This window comes from Epinephelus moara, chromosome 14 (assembly GCF_006386435.1).
Source record: "Epinephelus moara isolate mb chromosome 14, YSFRI_EMoa_1.0, whole genome shotgun sequence".
In the NCBI taxonomy this organism is placed as follows: domain Eukaryota; kingdom Metazoa; phylum Chordata; class Actinopteri; order Perciformes; family Serranidae; genus Epinephelus; species Epinephelus moara.
Window position 1 is genome coordinate 14,878,715 of NC_065519.1, and position 21,069 is coordinate 14,899,783.

Below are 21,069 nucleotides of genomic sequence, written 5' to 3' on the forward strand. Positions count from 1 at the left end.
TCATATTGTGGGGAAAAAACATTACAGAGCAGCTCGGATGCAGCAGTTTTTTTCTTAATGAATTGCAGAGCTATTCAGTTGTCAAGCATATACACTGGATAGATTTTAATAACTTAAAGTAGTATAGAGGTTTTTCTTTTTCCAGACAATGAGATTAGGAGATGTTGCTTTACCTTGACATGTTTCGACAGACAGACTTCAGTCTTCTTCAGAAGTGTCATCTCACGTATGTCGTAACGTGTCTTTATCAGCTGGTGTTTCGTTGAAGGCCCCCCACCGCCCGATGGTCTCTGGAGGAGAGAGTCCCAGGTGTGCAACAGTATGAAAGCCCCCTCATCCCGGTTGATGGTGTCCCTGGCCCGCTTCCTGATCTCTATGGCCTCCTTGATCCAACGTTTGAATTTGTTGCTTTCTGACCCAAGGACCTTCGCGTTGTCTGAAAAAGAAAAACCTCTGTACTATTTTATTGAGTAGACAAAATGAACCTAATCGAGTTATAACTATAAAGTACTTAAAGTGACCACTGTGCTGCTGTATTATCCAGGAAACCGAAGTATCGTATCGGGACTCTTTATCAGCAGAAACTAAGCATTTAATGACTCTGATCAGGGACAAAAATACTTGATCCTAACGTACCTAGTAGCAATAGTTATGCATTTTAAAATGAAAATGTATCTGTGTGGATGTAGTTTTAGTCATAATGACGCACTGCACGCCATGACCCTTGGGTCAAGGCTACATACTATCAAGACTGTCAAGCCTTTAGATAAGAGTAACATATCTTAGCTAATCGTGCAAGTCTTGGAATGAACAGCATGAGTAGCTAGTACATATAAATAATTGGTGAGAATGTTGTTACGTTTACACTACTGGAGGTACCCTGGCTGTATTGTGTCTGCTTAGCCTCACAAAAGACAGCTGAGGGTAGAGGGGCTGGATAGAGAGGAAAAAAGGAGGGAAAGAGAGAGATGGGGGGTGGCATATGGAGGGAGAAGGGCCTGAGCTTTCTCTCCCCGTCTCTGCCTTCTCGTTGTGACGTTAGCCATGCTGCTAGAATTCCATAAAAGTCTTCGATGAAGCAGGAAATGACTTCCAGGGTTTGGCATGTTGTTCTCTGGTCACTGCCGTCATCGCTGGATTCTCTGCTGCCTGCTTCATCCACCACCACCCCCCCACCCGCTTCTCTCTGTCAACTCCCTCTTTTTTCTTTCTCTGTTTTCACCCCCTTCTCTCACTCCCTCCTCTTCTAAATGTTTGACACCATCCTCTCTTCCAGCCACGTAGCAAGGCTTAATAATCAATAGAACACATGGAAGTACACATTGTTCATTTCTCAGGGTTTCTGAACCAGGTTCATGTACGCTGACTGTTCAATGTTCCATAAATAGAACTTGAGCAAACTAATTGGTCTGGTGTGACTCTGATAGTTCATGTGGTTGTTTCCAGTGAGGGGCCTGCAGTTTTTTGGCTGCCTTACCACCAGCCGGCCGCAGAGAACTTTCCCTGCATGTCAGAGAAAATGTGTGTTTTGTATTTGCGATGACCTACATATTCGCTTCGCAAGGGAATCGTCGAATGTCATCATCCCACATTCACTTCGGTTTTGTCAGAGCAAATCCTGTAGGAAATGTATTTCAAAGCAAGCGTAACTTTTTTTCTTTCATAGAATTGACTTCTGTGATTTAAGTGTTTCCTCCGATCAGCTTTGGTTTTCTAGATAATGCTGTACTTTGTCAACTATGTGAGTTCTGTGTCCTTCTCGCGATGCCAAAATGCTGTGTGCTGCAGGTTGTGGTGACCAGAGGGAGATGGCTTTGGTTCGACAATGGAGTGCAGGTTTCATTAGGAAACAGACGCGATTTAACACAGGATGCTGAACTTCCTCTGGGCTTTTTTTATGCGCCTTCTCCCTTGTGCCTTCCTTGATTCCCACCTTCCTGCCCTCTCAGCGTTTATGGCATTTTCTGAAGGATATGATTCTGCTGTGCCAAGGGTGAAAGATGGGTCTTCATTCCCTGCAGAGCATGAGATAAGAAGCTTAGATACTGTAGTTATATCTGTCTTGAGAGTTGCGATCATCTCTTTATATTTGATACTGCACACCAGGGCAGTGGAAGATTCTTTGATAGATGGCTATAACCACTTTCCCTCTCCTCGTATCAGCTTGCCCTGACACACGCTTCAGATATATCGCTGTGTGTAATGAGACTCATTGATTGCGACTGTGGAGCCATCCTAAATGTCTGGCATTATGAGGTGAGAAACGGCCTGGCAGCCTGTGCGATCGTCCAGCTTTCTAATCTCTCTGACAGGAAGTAGTTAGCCTAAGTAGCGGTCCTGCCCAGGCCAGAGCTTTCCTGTTTCACTAGCAAGATGCTACAGTGATTGCGCTGCTCTGCTCTCGGACTTGTGCTCACACATAGACCCTGAGCCTATATATTTATATACTAATTGTTTCTTATATATTTTAGCAGCCCACACAAACTAAAAGATTTTTGAAAGACGTAAATTATTTCAAGGCCTGTCACGACAATGACGTTATCGACTTATCCTACAATATATGTCCTTGATCATTTTGCTGACCTCAATATTGCCTGTTAGGTTTACATGCCTGTTTGTTCCTGTAGGAATGCATCAACATTTTAGGCAACATTATGCTAGAATAAACAGCTGTTTTTTCTCTCCACTCCTGTCTACTTGCATGAAAATAAAGAAGAGGCACAGTCCTGATAGTTGTTAGCTTGCAAACTCCTGGCAGTGAGCAGCAAAGTCCGTCGTTTGTAGTTTTACCTTCCAACAATTTCATCTTCCACTTCGTAAATCCACCAACAAACCGTCCGGCTCCCAGGCCGACCATCCTTGGCAGCACACCGGCCGGATTATGGAGGTAACTTTGGTGTTCCCGGCTAAGCTTGTCTGTTAGTCGCAAGAGGAAACACTTAGCCTTGACTAACGGGTGTTAAACTACGATATACCATCCCCAAAATAATTGCGATAAACGATATTTTTGTCATTTTTAAACCATTGTAAGAACATCCATTCAAAGAGCAATTAACCTTTAAGTCTTAAGAACATTCAGATATTGGAATATATAAAAAAAATACTATATTTCTTCCTGTCGGTATTCTGCTTGGCAGAACAGGCAGTGGATTGAAAAGTCAGTCACAATGTCACAAGTTACCACCTTATGAGGAGTCACTGACTGATGCTTTAGTGCTATGATAGAGAATTTAAAGGAGATGGTGTCAGGGAAAGATATCAGCCGTGATAGCCGTGCTATCCTAACTTACACACAGTATGAGGAAAAGCTTCTGTTAAGACTGAAATAAACTTTGACAGCTGTTAGTTTTGATGGAGCCCCTCAGTGAAGGGTCATGTGGGGACAGTATCAGCTGCTAATATCACGATGCATCATTCACAACAGGGTAGTAGGGTATTTGGAAGCCGTGGACACTATATATTTGAAAAGCACAGCGTAATCAATTTGCCATATTTGAAATATATCACATTTTCCTTTCCAGTTCGTTCTGTCATGGAAGGACTGCTTTGCTTGTTCAGGACGATCTAATTAGTTGTGTTTGGCATCTTAAAAATGCAGTGAAATAAACTTTCATGACTCCTCTGGGGAATCTGAAGCCTGTTGTTTTTTGTCCCTCTCACCTTCCTGTAGTGTCAGGCAGTGCAGAGGGTCCATCGGAAGGAAATGTTAGAGCGGCACATTGTTGTTGTAACACCACGCACCTGTGTGTCACTGGAGTAAACTGATATGGAGTTTTTGTCTGGGTTCTCCGACCAGATTTCATTCTTTTAAACGTGTCCCGCCTCCCAGCCTGTCTCTTTCTTTTACAGAGCAAAGCAGACGGAGAGTTGTTCGTTTTCATAACCAAGGGATGAGGCTTTATTAGGTAGTTGTGACAGAGCATAAATTGCTCAAATGGTTTCATTGCAGCTCTGTCATGCTTAAAGTATATGCTTACTGCTTCACTTTTATTTCATTTTATCATTTGCTCCACATTTGAATTTGTCTGAAAAATGTCTCAAAATGAAAAATCGTTACCATAAGTCATGAAAAATGATGCTATTTTGTCTGAACAACAGCCAAACAAAACACTAAATATACAATTCATAATAAGAATAAATAGTAAAAGCAGAACACTTTCACAATTCAATAGCTGTAATCAAGTTGTCGTAGTTGTACTTGCGCATTGATTATCAGATTATTGTGCTTATTTATTAATTGATAGATCAGCTAATTGTTTCAGTGCTGCTGTAGATTGTCTAATTAATAAACCTGGAAGCAGTTGTGTTTCGCAGTCTCAAGAAGTGTCATTTCACCCTGCACGTTCTCCTCAGGGTTTCTAGAGAAATATAGCCAGAAGCTGGGGAGCAACTGAGCTTCCTGTTCAGCTCTCAGAGGCATCAGCGGTACGGCTTATCACAGTCCTGAGGGGACGTCTGGCAGGCAGGATGCATACATGGATAGAAGGACAGATGAATATTGCCTGTCTGCTCCATTGATCTTAGTCCCAGAGTTTCTTTGTAATATCATTATTCCACCGGGTCCCTGAACACTTAATTGTATAAAGCTGTGTCAGGGCGGAGGGGGAGTACCCCCACTGTTTTGCTGTGTTTGTATTATGACACAAATGGATACAAACTATGCATCTCTAAGGAGGTTTCCTCTAATAGCCCTCCTGGCCTCTCCTAATGCATCAAAGCCAGGGCTGTTGTGCTCTTTTCTTACTCTAACAGGCTGGATACTCCCAGATTTCCTGTTAAGATTTCATACTTTTCGCTTATTGTCTTTTACTGGGTGCAGGGTCTGGTTCTGCTTTCACCACTTCACCTGTAGACCTCAGTTCTAGGTGAATCTCATCCTCTGGAGCTGCCAGGTGAACAAAGACCTGAACCATGATGCCCCAAAGCTTTGGTATGGCCCAACCTCAGATGAAGAGCCTGAGTGTTACAAGTGCTAAGCAGGGCTTAGCAATGTCAACAGTTAACCATTAATCGGTTGACTGCCGACAATATTTTTGACCGATTACGCATGTAGGTCTACAGGTTAACTTTGCCACACTGAGTTTACTGCACTGCACACCAACCAGGTCAGTGGAGCAAGCTACCAGTGATTACTGCTAGTAACGCCATGCCGTGGCAGTGGAACCCAGTCTCTGGTCTTCCCCCACATCACCCCAGTGAGGAAGCGGCTAAATTTTCAATCGCAAACCCCCTTTAGCATTGTTATCTGTGTTATCAATGTTAGCATAATTAGCAGTGTCAGCCCCATGAGGGGTGCTAACATTGCTAATAATGCTAAAGGGGGTTGCGGCAAAAAATATAAGCTGCTTACTTACTGGGGCTAGTTGGTGGGAGACCAAAGGGTGGCCGCTATGTTTCTGAAGCAATGCTGTCCTGCCATCGGAACGGCGTTACCACCAGTAATCTCCAAATGAGTGGCGCCACTAACTAGCTCCCACCCAAGCCAGGTAGGGCAAAGTGCTTAACAGTCAGCAAATTTGCAGATCCTAGGATACCGAGGGAATGATTCGCCCTATGCTCCTTATGATTGGCTAGTACTTGTTGCCTTCGTTGGTTGGATTTGTTAGGTTTAGGCAAGAGGAGTGGTTTTGGTTGGGGTTATAATGTTAGGGTAAGCTAATAAGAGGCCATTCCTTCACTATCCTAAGATTCGCAAATTTGTGAGTGGTCAAGGCTAACGTTAGCTAACCAGTGATGTCCAGAGGGTGGGCATGGTGTTTATGCATGTCAACATGGCTAGCTGGCTAGCTGTTTGTCAACAAAGCCAACAAAAACTAAAATAGAGGGCAAGACGTTTACATCACTAAACATTAAAATGTCACCACCTCTAAATGGATAGCGCTTTGAAATGTAGTGCTAAGGCTCACACTAAAGCCCCTTTCCTACTGCACTGAAAACCCACTAACACTGACTAACATCTGGCTTTAGTGTTTAATAGAAAGGTGACAGTCGGCATTCACACCCGGAGCAAATGACTCTGCAGTAGTCACAGGTATTCTTTCATTCACACTCAGGTGGACAACAAATTTTAGCCCCTTTACTGGCGGGATGCAGAGATGGGCTGCCACAACACACCGTCCATTTCCACCCAAGCAGCACTCGAACATTGATCCAAATTTAGTTGGCAGCGAGTTAAAAGAGAGACTAAGCACCTCCGTAACATTTTAACTGTCCTCTATTCTTGTTTACTGTTTACCAAGCGGTTTTCCATCCTGTCTGTGACGTCGAACGTGACACACCAGTAAAGACAAAAACAAAGGCATACTCATCTACTGCAGAGCTGTGTATACAGCTCTAGTCTACTGACAATAGGAAATGAGTCTATCGCCTATTTTTAACGACTGTTGCCACATTTAAAAGCAACATACGGGGGGGGCGGTTAAAAAAAAAAAAAAAAAGCAACATACACATGCTTTTTTTGTGGAAAATGGGTATAGGACAATGAAGTGCCTGACTAAAAGTAAAGGCCTTTTTCTTTCTCAAAGATTAAGTGGTTAGTTAGTTACTAAATAAGTTAGTTACAAAATAACCAAAACTGACATCCCTAGGGCTTCTACTGATCTTCCTAGGTCATCCTGTATTCTTCAGGCTATAGATAGAGCATGTTTTGGATTTATGTATTTATGTGTTGTCAAACCAGACAGTCTCTTACTCTCTCAGAAATAGAAATCATCTATAGATTTGGACTGAGTGTGTGTGTCTACGTGCTGAAGCAGTAGTGGCAGTAAAACACTCTTGAATCAATACCTGCCACTATGTCCCCGGACTCCTTTTAGGCCAGCCATGACCTTTAAAGGATCTGTCTTTTACGTGAGCTGTGTATCAGTCACGCAGAGGGCACAACCTCAGTGAACCTTTTGTTTCCTACTTCTGCAGCCTAAAAAGCTTTAATGGCAGCACTAAGTGTCCTTTTGTCCAAATGCTTTGTCAGGTAAAGTTTGACAGCTTGAAAGGGTTCGGCCGTGTTTTGCATATTTAATGCACGTGATAAATGGCCTGATTGACTATTGGCAGGGAGCTGAGCTGTTGAATAATAGCGGACTGAAATAAGCTCGGCTAAACTCGCTCAACTCAGGTCGTCGATGAAAAGTGCTTGAGATTTAATGGTATTGGTTAGTGAATCCCTGGAGGACGCAGCTGAAGTCAAAATATTAGTAAATGATTTCTCCTTTTACGGCATCAGAAAAATTATGTGTTGCCATTAATACACTCTTTCAGATGGAACAGATGTATTGCAAGAATGTCTTCTTGGTTTAGTTTATCTGTTGATCATTTGTCACAAGTCTAGAAACAAGTTTGTCTTCTCTCGTGCTATCACTTCTCTCTCTGACGTATGGTGATAATCCTCCACTGTAATCCCACGTGACTCTATCTCATGTCTGCCACACAGATAGTGTCATCACCTGTCCCTATCAAACTTGTATACATGTCGTGTATCTGATGTTGATGCTATCTACCAGACTGCTCAAGCATTTAAGTGCCAAAAGGTCATTTACAGTGGATCTAATTTAAGGATAGTGCAGAGCAGTTGCTTCCTGTATCTTTGCTTGTCAATACCAACCTTCACCCTGCCTCAGACGTGGAATATATTTAGAAGGAGAAAGGCTTTCATGTCATAGAGGTGGATAAGCTGCATGTGTGTGTGGCAGAAGGAGTGAATAACACCGACAAACCTGCAGCACTGCGTCTTTGTTGTGTATGAAAACATGTCGTCGCCTCACACCACTGCCCCCGTGGCGTCAGCCAGGAGTCGCCAAGGAAACGGCATGACCAGCCTCACCCAGCTTGTAATGTTTTTATCAGCTGATGGCTGAAAATGACAAAGCCGTGCACAGCGTGGCCGTGGTTATCGCTGATGGATAACAGCTAGGCATTGACAGCTTATGAAAAACATTTTCAGGTGTGTTGTGCAAACGCAGAAAAACACTCCTGACCTTTAAGTGTTTCCACTCTTAAATCACCTCCATCAGTGATGCTAGAGATGAGCCTGGATATTTTGCTTCAGGCATCAGCTGACTGTCACTGCTTTGTTTGTTGAGGCCAAATGCAGAGTGAATAGGAGTCATAGAGTGCACATGTACAGCTTTCTAACACTAGGGTTCCCACAGATCCTTAAAAAGCCTTTAAAGGTGTTGAATTCATTAACCTAAAAAATAGGCCTTAATTGGTATCAAATTGTCTTGAATCAATCTTTTATGTCTTAAAAAGCTAAGACATGGGAGGTAGGAATTGGGAGGATTTGGAAGGATGTCAGGTGTTATTTAAACTAGGCTAGTTAGGGGAAGAACTTAGTGCATCTTTCTTAAAGTGGTCTATAAAGGGTTGCCAGATCTGGTAGATTTTGTTTTCACACCTTCTTAAGGAGGTTTTAATCTTTTCCAAATGCAGGTGGTGCATCACATCCTTCATGAGGGCAGAATGGGCAAGAGCCCGTGTTTGCTTCCAATGTAATAATATGAATCTAAGTGCTAGTAGGGTTACAAATAACATCATATTATGTTGGGAGCTGGTTGACACAAGATCAGAACCTTTAATACCGAAGAGAGCGGTCAGTGGATCAGGATCCACAGGTCTACCCAGGACGTCTGATAGTTACTGGAAAATATTTTGCCAATATGTTGGGCAGTGTCAGAACATAGGGGTTTTTTTTGGGACTTTTTATTGTAAAATCTTGAGATAATTGGTAACATCTATTTTTTTTAGATAATTTACTGTATGTCTCTCACATAGATCAGGATAATGGTATGATACTTTTCAGTTTCTGGCCGTGATGCTCAGTGCACAGGATCCACTGTCTGCTAGCTAGCTTTCACTGTACCCTGGACGATATGGGGAAGTGCAGACTTAATGAAAATTGACCATTTAACCAAGATTTTGTATGTATACAAGGCTTGGTGTACTTAATACAGTTTTCCCAAATTCGACATTATGGAAAACAAGGCAGTGGAATCCCTCTTGTAGAGTGAGAAACACAAAATCGTCAAGAAATCTCGCAAACAAACGACAGGTATTTACCAGCTTTGTTTCCTGCTGTGAGACCCAGAAAGTCATGCTTTTATGTCACAGTAATTATCTTGGAAAAACTGCTGTCAGTTCATGTTTTTTTTTTTTTTTCAGTTTTGTTTATTGTAGATTTGGTCTTGAATTTTAATCCAAGTTGCACTGAAATAGTGTGAAAGATTCGTAATCAAGCGTGTCTTAAGCTAAAGGAACCCTGAGCCCAAAAAGCCCAGTGTCATATCTCAACAATGATTAAATATATTTTGCTCATTCAGCATTTATTATTAGCGTTTCAACTAAAAATCAACTCATGAGTCAGTGTGTGTTGTACTTAATTCTGCTTAATTCCACTTCTGTATGTTCTGATTTTATTGACATGTCTTATACAGAGCTGTCAAAATCAAATATAATGTTGTACAGCAGCAGATGGAAACATGCCAGCTGGCAAAATAACATCCAAAACAGTAATTCAGAAATAGCTCTTTGATGGAAAAATAACCAAGTAGTGTTTACAGAACTTCAAACCTATAATTCAGTCTGCTGAGGGTGTCATCAGCTACTGAATCTGAGTGTATGGAAAGTGTGTGAGCAACAAGTCGATTCATACTTCTGTCTGTCTTCGTCATAAAGGCAGTTTTTCAATTTAATGTGATAAAGTTGGAGTTGCACTTTACATATTAAGTGTTTCGACTCACCCCTTCCTCACACTTGTTCTCTCTGTCTCGTATTACTGTGTCCACACTCAGAGCTCCTCCCTTGTCCTCTGCTCATCCTCCTCATCTCTCCTTTTCATGCCCTTTCCCCTGTTCCTTCTTTCTCATCCTCTCCTCCGTCATCCCGTCCCCTCCCCCTCACAGACAGGCCTCCATAAACATTGCTGCCTCCTAATGTAAACACTGCAGATACTCTAAGCGGGAGGGGAGGGATGGAGCGAGCCAAGAGGAGTGATGGGAAGGAGGGACAATTCAGTTTCCTGTATTCCAATTAAAGCCTTGCAAACTGAGGACTCTGTGCCGATCATGCAATACAACATCACCGTGTGCTCTTTGCTTTTTTTTTCTTAATTGCTTTGAAGAATATTCCGTATGAAACCATGTCTTTCTAAGGCAGTATTTCTCGCTGTGGTGTCTGGTGCACAAAGCAGAGGAAGTGGTCTTGTTCGAGAGCTGCGGTGGTGGTGATGGCGGTGAATGAAAAGAACTCAGTTTGACAGAATTTATAGATTAATTTAGCTTGTTAAAGCGCACACACGCGCACAAACACACCAGGCTAATGTGGTTAATGGATGGATAAGAGCACCACCCTTTCCACAAATCCCCAAACCAGCACACGCACAATCTCTGTATCATCTTTCACATCCTGCAGAGGTCATAAAACATGGTTTTCCCATTCTGTTTCCCCTCCCCTTGTCTTCAAGCCCTCCTTGTGCGTACACACATACACATACACATACATGCACACACATCACCCTATTGAGGAGCTGTGGGTCCACATTTAATGCACCCAATTACTTAGGCCCCCGCTTCTCTGGCTGCTGCATTACGTCAGGCTTGGCAGGCTGTATTTTTAGCTTGAAGATGCCACTGGCCCTCTCTCCCTCCCTCTGTGTGGATTGAGTTACCACCTTGTTGCTGAAAGAACCCAATGGACGCCTACGCGAGCCGGCCTCGTCCAATCACAACACATCGAACCACTGCGTAACGACACAAGCAAGCAGAAGGAAAGGCTATGTCCATTAAGATTTTGGCAGTGGGCGGTGACGAGGAAACAGTGCAGCAGGGGCCATTGAGAGCATGCTGAGGGTTACTGGGACCAGCCGAGACCAGCATTCATGCCTCGCCACAGACTGTATGGTGGTCATGCATGCTGAGCACGAGGACGTTTCTATAGAACGTGGTTTGTGGCGAAGACCTGAGCGCCAAATGTTAATGCTAGCTGTTCTGCATTGCTCCCAGACACCAGAAATTACAAGTTTGTAAGAGGAAAAACTGTGAGCAGAGTTATGAAAATACATTCAGGTCTATTTTCAATTTTCCTCTCCTTACTCCCCTCTCATTATTTCAGCCTTTAATAGCTGCAGTGCACTTAAGGGAACAGTTTCTCTGATGGTCAGCAATGAAGATGTGTCCTGCACAGCTGAGGTGTCAGAAGGGAGCGATGACAGCTAGACCCCCGTGCTGCCAGAGTAACTCACACAGGGTCTCAGGAAGAAAGCGTGGAATGTTTTCTCTCAAGTGTTTATCCCTGCAGTAAACAGTATAAAATCCAACAGCTTGACAAACAACCCTTCACAGTCCCAGGCCTTCACAATGACAAATGCATTGAGATGCTGGTGGCCACTCTTCCTCTGAAACCTTCCTCCCCATTTTAATCACCAGTGTAATCTCTTCCTCATCCCAGTTTGCTTTACTCACATCACAGCAGTCTTGTTTCCTAGTTCTAAGCAGCCGCTAATCCCATTCACTCAGCTTTTAGACGGGATCAGCAGGAGAGTGTCAACAATGCATATGGATGCCCCTATGTGAAGTTAAGGTCAGGGAAAACAATGGCAGCATGTGAAAACAGAGGGCCACTCAAGGTTTAGGTTGCCATGGCACCAAGCTGTTTGACAGATGGAGGAGGTCAGTGTAGGGCAACATTCAAGATCGTTCCCCGTCTTTTAACATTGTTACCATGCTCCTTTCAAAATGAGAATAAGCAGTGGGCAGCAGTCAGAGTGCTGAATTATGATGGTGAAAAATCTAAACCACATACTGATGTGAAGTCTGAGTCGTGTTCTCCTGACTGCTGTTTGCTCGCCGTGCATCAGAAAGTAATTGGAGTCCATTATGGCTCCAGTTTTTCCATTAGTAGCTGTGTCCTTCCTCATGTAATAAGTAGACGTAATGTGTGGATGCTACATTTATATAATGTGCTACCAGCCTTGAATACAGAGTGGAGTAGTCTCTCTTAATGAGGGTCAAATGCAGCTCTTGCCTGTTGTAACTACAGCAATGTTCAGCATTCATTTGCACTAAACAGTGATTTCTGAACCTAAAGGAAAAGTCTAAGCCTCTGTTTCGCTAAATGATTAAATAAATTATTTGAGATTGTCATCTTGAGTTGTGATGATGAGTGTATTTCAGTATTTTCTCCAATTTATTCTGTTTTATAGACACTAATTCATGAATCATTAGTTGCGGCCCTACAGTCAAGTGCCAAAGTAAAAAATGCAATTCCTATCATTAGACATGGTGAAGTACTCTCTTAAGAGTTGAAATATTGAAAGAACACCTTGCCGAAACTCTTTAATATTGTGATATGCTATATTATATACATAAAAAAATTACGCAGTATGTATATAATTTTGTTACGTAGCTGACTACTTTTGCGTATAAGCATATTTGAGCTCTGACCATGATCAGTGACGCTACGGTGAGGAAATTTTCCATCTATTCATTCATTTTCTGTGACTGCTTATCCTGGTAGGGGTCGTAGGAGGCTGGAGTGCATCTCAGCTGACATTGGGCGAGAGGCAGGGTACACCCTGGACAGGTCACCAGACTATCACAGGGCTGACACGTAGAGACAGACAACCATTCACACTCACATTCACACCTACGGACAATTTAGAGTCACCAATTAACCTGCATGTCTTTGGACTGTGGGAGGAAGCTGGAGCACCCTGAGAAAACCCACAGTGACACGGGGAGAACATGCAAACTGTGACTGTGACAATGCTATCACTGCAACACCAAGCCGCCAGAAATGTTCCACTGTTAATTAAACAAGACAACACTGGTGTAAATAATTACACAGGACATTTTACAGGAAAGATATTCATCAATGATGCTCGATGTCGGTAGAGCGCTGCATTACGTTGACTTTTATTATGAAATAGTTGACTTTTATTATGAAATAGTTGCAGGAAATGTGATGCGTTTTCCGTGAGATCAGCACTATTGCTATTGCCCATCAAAAGTGCATCTACAAAATAAGACGGCCATTTTTGGCATCAGCTGTCTGCGGATCAGTTTCAAATATTGCCAAATAGGCGCTTTTGCTTTTTGCTTTGACATCAAATCTTCCACCATCATCTTGTTGGTGAACTCCCCCTCTTCTCATCACATGATAAGTGAAATCTGATTTCTGCTACTTTGTGCTGCGACTCTACTGATACTGCTGTACGGAGCAGACACTTAGAGTTTATAAGGCAAGGTTTATTTCAGCTACAAGGCAATTCAGAGTGCTTTACATAAAACATCAAGAGCACAAGCAAGGTGCAAAAGAAACACAATATAAAAGGACATTTATAAACGATGCATTAGAAAATTAAAAGTTGCAGTGCAGTAAAAATCAATAAAAATATTTGAATGATAAAAGTTACAGTGCAGTGTATGAATCGTAGCGTCTCTCATTCAAGCAACGATAAGAAAATAAAAACAAAACAACTGTGGGGGGCAAGTGAGGTAATTGGTGCATGTCCAAACACCATGTAACAAGATGGCAAGCTTTTATATTAAATCAGGGTGCATGCCTTTAAAAACTCCGGCTATATGAGTTGAAACAGTTCAGATCGACTGCTTTGATTAAAGTATGACTGAGCAAACTGACGTCTGTGCTTGGACGCGGTGACTCTGAGCGGAATGAGAGACAGACCCAGAGCGAGACTGAGGATAGGCTGGAGAAGCGATGAAGAGGTGTGTGGGTGGAGGAAATGAGACACCGCTTTGGGAAGTGCCTTCCTGGACTAATGCCGGAGTAATGACATCACTGCTCAGGGGGGACATCTGAAAGTATAATAGGCTACAACTAACTATAGGCCTATTCTCTCCTTCTCAGCTATCATCGACTGCTAAGGCCATTACAGCAGAACAAAAAGGAACATAATGCACAGTGTGGGGTACATAAACAGTGGGTGGATATTTTTAAGTCACGTTAAGTGAGCTGAGTGAAGACAAAGCAAGTCCATGAGCTAGCTGCTTGGTGATTTATTTTGACTTGCTAAAGATGGTTAGCTGTTTTATGAATGTATCCTATTGAGGTGATACTGCACATAGATAAGAAATGGAAGCAAAGTTTGGGAGCTGCTGCCTTTTCCATTCTACGTTTCTGCTTTCATTGGCAGCTCAGATATTTCAGCCCATCACAGCGCTGCTCCTCCAGAACCCAGAGCAAGGTGATCTGCAGAAACAGCTGCTTTGAGTTCCCTAAAATCCCTGCGGTTTTCACCTTCCCCTTGAAGTCAGACACACACACCGTGAGGCCGCAGGTCCGTCCCCATTGTTTCTGAGCCCCCGTGGAGCGAAAGCCTGGGAGCTATATGGGGTTTTGGGTGGCTTGTGTCTGCTTTACAGGGATCACAGTGTGACTTTTGAACAAAGAGGGAGGTATGAACCTGATATCCCCACAGTGTCACACAAACAGCCACATCTTTCACACACTCAGTCGTCTCCTCCCTCTCACTTTGACTTCACCGCCCCCAGTGCAAACCTTTTCTGTGCCCCTCCACCATCCCTTCTCCCCAAATGTGACCTTCTGTCCTGGAGGGACATATTTGGTGAGCTGAGGTCAGTACAGTGTGATGGATACAGACTGAGCGCTCTAGTTACACTTTCCTCCTGCCAATAATATCTTCACCTTGCTGTCAATGGATAAAACTAACACAGCTGTGCATTTAAAAATACAACTCTTTTGCTCGTCTTTGCAGTTCAGAAAACTCATCTAATTTTCTCTTTTCTCCCTCTCCATAGATGTGAAGAAGGACTGGTCAGACCACGCTTTGTGGTGGGAGAAGAAGAAGACATGGCTGTTGAAAACTCACTGGACGTTGGACAAGTACGGCATCCAAGCCGACGCCAGGCTGCTCTTCACGCCGCAGCACAAACTCCTGCGCCTCCAGCTGCCCAACATGAAGCACATGAAGGTCAAGGTCAACTTCTCTGACCGCGTCTTCAAGGCCGTGTCCGACATCTGCAAAACTTTCAGTAAGTGGAACGACTGACTCACGTACAGGACAGCAGGCAGGGCAGCGTCCTGAATTTTAGCAGAGATGTGGAAAACAGTCATGAAGCAAATGTGCGATGAGGTGTGACTGACTGGCAAAGAGTTATGGGAAAGGAGGGTAGAATCGTGGTCCAGTCTGGTTGGCCACCCCGCTGAACCAAAAACATCTCCCTGTAAGACTATTTTCGGAGAGCTTCTGGAAGTGTTCTTCATCAGACTTCACTAATCATGTCCTTCCTCTCACTTTGTTTTTATCCCTGGCAATTTGTTGTGTTTATTAAACACACTCTGAGCTCTGCATACTGGAGTCACGTCTCCTGACTGGTACTCCGCTGTTAGCTGTGGAGCCGTGTCCTTGGAACCTGGGCTCCATCGGTCTCACAGTAATGTTTGGTAAACAGAGATTATCATGCTGTCTCAGGCTTATAACAGAGGCACACACCAAAGTACAAATTCATGTACATGTAAATAACTCACGCTCTTGCTCACTGTCTCTACTACCTACCATCTCTATTGCGAATATCTAGGGCTGGGTATTTTTGATACTGGCAGGCCTGCCTCCTGAAAGTCGTAGATTCAAACCAACAGTCAGAGACCCCTCAGTCAATTTAGATTCTTAAAGTAGAGCAGTTGTTTTTCTTGTTTGTCTGTTGTTGTCAGTCAGTGTGCAGTGTTCTTTAGGGACATTCAGTCCCCAGATTTAGCTGTGGAGTGATGACTCCTTACTTTCACACTGCTTTCGGTAACAGGCAGCTGCAGACCTAGACCCAGGTAGAGTCTGAGTGAGACGCAGGCAGAAAAGCATTGCCCCGTCAGGCTCCAAGTTAGCGTTATTTCTGCCTTCTGCTTAGAAGTGATGGATTACAGCTCACAGCAACTTAATATGATACAGCCTCTGGCTTTTGTTTGATGTTTAGTGTCAGATCGGAAATGTTGTTGCACATTTCCAATCTGTTGTTAGCGTAGTTAGCTCGCATTAGCTTGGAGGGCTAACATGGCTTGTTTACTATATTTTGTGAATGTTTCTGTCACCCTGAGCATCCCACCGCACATCGTTTAAACTCTACATGGAATAAAAGGAATGAATAGTCAAATATTCATATTGAACATCCAAATCTGATTTGACTTGTGTAATTCTAAGTCAGACAGAGCCCTGGATACCGGTACAGATACCTTGACTTGAAATCTGTTCCTGAACAATATATTTTCTCCATCCCAACTTTAGGTAATCTGTTTTAACAAAAAGAAAATTACGCCACATATTACGGTGCCATTCCTAAATATTTCAACTCCTTTGGGTTTTTTTACACACTCAAAAACAGTTTTATAACTTGAAAAAAAACCACATAGTGGTTCTCATTAAGTTTTCTGTTTCAGCTCTTTAGTGTTATTCTTTAGCACCTTGGCATTGGCAGGTTTTGACGTTAGAATTTTACCTGGTTTCACCCACAGTGGCCTTGGGGCTCGGGGATGATGCTGGAAATCTAATTGCGTGGTCACCCAACCACAGAGGAGTAGACTGCAGTGGAGGAAACTCCCCCAGAGCTGTGTCGGAGTTCTCTTTAACGTTACGTGGACTTGAATACTGAGAGGAAGGTGGCTGCGGTTCATTCTTCTTCTTCTTCTTCTTCTTGCAGTTGAAAACAGAGCAACTTTTCTGCTTTTAAATTTATTCCCTGCAAGTTCAAGTGTTTGATCAAATTCGTCTTGGCAATGGCATTGCATTGCGTGCTATTGGCATTGTGGGTTATACACCACACTTTTGATCTCTTCTTAGACATTTTTTACACCTGTGTGACGCACACTGTAGTCAAGCCTCTCAAAGTACAACACACACACGGGTATGCCTCTATAATGTGTAATGTCAGACAGCCAATCATCAGCATTATTAGACCTTGGTATATGCATACTTTCTCGCTGACATTCGATATCGACTGATATATCGTCCGGCCAATATATCGGGCAATATTTGGCATCGGCTGATACCAGGGAGCATTCGGCCGATTTTTTTATTTTTTTCGGGGCCTGATTTACAGACAGGCACACGTGCGATGCATGCTTTCCCCTCCCCCACTCAGTGCCTAGGTTACTAGCCCACTGGCAGACTGCAGCCAGATAGTGATGGGAGTTCTTGTGGCTCGGCTCATAAAAAAAAAGCCGGCAATAAAGTTTTTGTTATTTTTTCTAAAATTGACACTTTTGTACCCCTCATTGTTATTATTGTGACATTTATATCATGCAAATAGAGGGAGAAAAAACAGTATCGGCCCCAAATATCGGCTCAAAAAAAAAATCAGCAGTACATATCGATCATCGGCTGAGGCTGAGGGCAAAACATCGGTATCGGCATCGGCCATAAAAAATCCTTATCGGTCGACCTCTAGCTGACACTGATGAGATTTAGTCCCTAGGTATCAAAATGTGGTACTGAATGACAGGGCATTTTTTGATACTCAAGAGCATCAAAGCCATTCAGTCTGTGCCATAAAAGTATGGAAGTTCAGTACCCAGCCCTGCTAATATCATGTCCAAATTTAACTGTCCCCCATGGTGTAAGCTGTACCCAAGGGTCACACACATTGTATCGATATCCATCATCACTGGCTTTACTATGACCTTTCAGAGGTCACACTCTGGACCCCAGTGACCTCTGCCCTGCCAACGCCCACTTTTCCTTAGCTCAGACCTCGGCCCTTGCCCCTGTCTCCTAGTCACTGTCTCCAGTAGGGTATACAGGTTTGGAGAACCCCCAGCAATAAAAATGCTTCCATCAGGCAGGGTTATAGCACACCTGTTGTGTCTTTGTCACTGGACTGTGTTCAGCAGAAGGGATCAGGAGCTCCAGTGGCAGCTCTCCTGTTTTTATTGGCCCTTACAGGTAGCAGTCGACCTCGTTTTCAGTTTGGCAGGAATGGAGCTTTTTATTTCTTCAACAGGCGATGGGGTCAGAGGACACATACCTGTGAAGTGAAAAGAACAAATAGCACATTTTATTTAATGTAAATATACAAAGAGGCTGTTTTTGAGAGCAGAGGCAGGGAGCAGGGGGAGACGCAGGCCTGTAGCCTCTCAGGGCTTGTTAGGAATGTGTCCGCTGCTTCTGTAATAAATCTTATTTCAGCTTTGTAGGAATTCAGGACAAATTGCTTTTGGCTGACATGGCGCGTGCCAGGATGTCGCAAGATGTACGGTGGCTGTAAAGGGCCCCTCGGTGTGAAGTCCTTCCGCTCACTGTGCATTATTGGTCGCAAAAAGCAGAACTCATGCTAATGAACAGCTGTGACGTTCCTAACCGTAACTGTGGGTATGACAGCTGACTTACAGCTGACTTGGCCTGGAAGCATTTCATTTTTTGTTATCTGGGCAACTTTGAGTTTTACAATTTCCTGTGCATATTTTCTGCTGACTCCCTGTAAGCTGTGCAGCACGGAGAATCAGATGGGACAGGAAGAGACGAGGCCCGTCCAACTGGCCTTCGCTCCAGACAGCAGAAAGGGAGGGGCAGACATACTGGAAGTCGGTGGAGGGTTTTTTTTTTTCAGGGATGTGCAACTCACCTTTGGCCCCGGTTCTTTTTCCCATACTAATTTATTTGGAGTCTTTTTTTTTTTTTTTTTTTGCTGTGGCATATCCAGTCAGTTGGTCACACAGAAGCTATTTCCTGTTCCAAAGCAGTTCAGTCCTCCAGCGTAGTATTTGGCTGTTTTCATCCCCTAATCCTCTGTAGTTTCTTTTTGTTGTTACACTGTACAGTTTCAGAATGATATCATGCTGTTATATTATTATTCTGGCTCTTATTTTGTGATATAACACACAGTATGCGCCTCAGCCTCTTTAGCACAACTCAAAACCCTGGCAGTGAGCGTCCCATACAGTGGGAAAAGCATAGAAAATCAACATAACACCCCAAGTTAGAGGTATAAAACCAATTATCACCGCTGTTCTTCTCCCATGGCCGTGGCAGCTGTGCTCCCGACACAGACACAGTACATCTGGGCTGGCTGGGAACCGAGAGGACTCAGCAAAAGGTTGATGCACTGAAATACACGAAAAATCACTCAGTTCCACTCCTGTTTTGACCTCTGATTACATTTGGCAGCTCTCACATCCTGTGCTACTCTGCATTAGGGATTTTCCACTTTTAGTTGCAAGATAACATTTTTTTAACTCTGTCAACAATTCAGAGAATTCTCGGAACCCAAGTTTGTGTGATTTATGAAGCCTTAAGAGTCAGAGTCATAATGGTTTTGTGTTTTTCATTAGTTTTTATTTCAATTTTGTTTTTCAATTTTTTGTTTTCGATTGCGCTCAGTGGGTTTGCTTGTTTCAGTTTAGTTTTTAGTCTTTCAAGATGTTTAGATTTAGTTAGGGTTGTTGCGTGCCAATACCCGTATTGAAAATGCCTCTGATACTGCCTAAGATGCTGGATCAGGTATCAGCAAGTACGCAAGTCAAGGCACTGATCTGATACCACGTAATTAACCAATAAACTTTTCAGTAGTTTCACACCAGGATAAAAACTTTACCTGGGAATACATTTTTGCTGCTCTTAAACAGAGTTGTACACACAGTAAGTTGTGCTGTGCACCCACTGACAACTAGTGTTTGAGAGCTTGAAAGAAGAATTGATTTCTGAAAAAAAAAAAAGCTGTCAGCAAAAAGTCAAACTAGATAAGAAGAGAAAGTTCTACGGCAATCATTCTATGTTTTCATGTTTTACAAAGGGTTTCACTAAGCCATGCCATACAGCAACGATAGCAATCATAAATCCATTCAGGATTAGTATCTGATCAGTACTTGGTGTTGGCCAATACAGAAATTCAGGAATCAGAATCAGGAAGGAGAAAATGGTATCGCAGCATCTCTAGTTTCAGTTTAGTTTTTATTAGTTTCAGTATTAGTTTTTTATTGTAATATGGGGGCTATTTGTCACAGCAAGATTTAAGAAGTTAAAAATATTTAATACGATAGAAACACAACACTGTGTGAAGATAATTGACTTACGGTTTTGTAGACATCCCAGCCTCAAAAAACATGCAGCAATGCCTCCTCATGTTAGTAGTGTTGACAAATTTGACCAAATTGGCAAAGATATTTGCCAAATGTATATTTTTTAGTTAGTTTTGTAAGTATACGATATCATTTCAGTTAGTTTTCTTTTTTTTTTATTATGTTCCAGCCCCAGTTTCATAGACCTCCATTACAGGATATTTACAGAACCACCTTTTCCATAATGTAAACCACCTTGAATAACAGCAGGAGTAACAACCTTGTTGTCACAAACAAAAATAGAAAGAGAAAGAAAATCAATCGATAAAAGACAAATGAAGACAAAAAACAAGGAAAAATAGATAAAAAGAAAAACACACCCACCTATCAAGCAGAAGTTTAATTTTTAAGTGTCGTTTTCTTTTTATTTCAGTTAACTTGTTTTAGTTTTTAGTTTAGTTTTAATTAACTATAATAACCTTGTTAAGAAGGTGTCAGCTATAGTGTTGGGTTATAGTGCGGATATGTTGTAGGGCTGCAACTAAAACATCAGGAAATAATGAAAAATGCCTGTCCCAATTTTCTGAAGCCAAAGCTGACATCATTACGTGGCTGGTTTTGTGATAATGATAAATGATAAAACCAAGAAAAACAGTAAACATTTGCATTTGAGAAGCTGAAACCAACAAATACTTTGCAATATTTTGATAGATAAATGAATATGTGATTATTAGGTGATCAAAAAGTAACATTAAAGGTTGAGTGTGTAGGATTAAGGGGCATCCTTAAGAGTATTTTCATTAGTACAGTTTATTATCACCTGAAAATAAGAACCATTGTATTTTCATCACCCTAGAGTGAGCGTTTATATCCACATAGGGAGCCTCTTCCATGGAGTCCACCATGTTGTTCTACTATAGCCCAGAATGGACAAATCAAACACCGGCTCTAGATAAGGGCATTCGCATATTCCCATTTTCGCATCAGCTACCATAGTCCTCCTACAAGCTTGACTCACAGGAGAGGTATCAGTTATGGAACTTCATCACTCAGTGC

General features: G+C 42.6%; 1 protein-coding gene across 2 annotated transcripts in view; it reads left to right on the top strand.

Annotated features, from left to right (window-relative positions):
* Positions 1 to 21,069, top strand: part of fermt2 (FERM domain containing kindlin 2) — a 62,052-nt gene that overhangs the window by 8,284 nt on the left and 32,699 nt on the right. For both annotated transcript variants that reach the window (XM_050061652.1, XM_050061653.1), the window contains exon 3: positions 14,772 to 15,005. In XM_050061652.1, the coding sequence (XP_049917609.1) occupies positions 14,772 to 15,005 (234 nt within the window). The remainder of the gene's footprint in view (positions 1 to 14,771; positions 15,006 to 21,069) is intronic.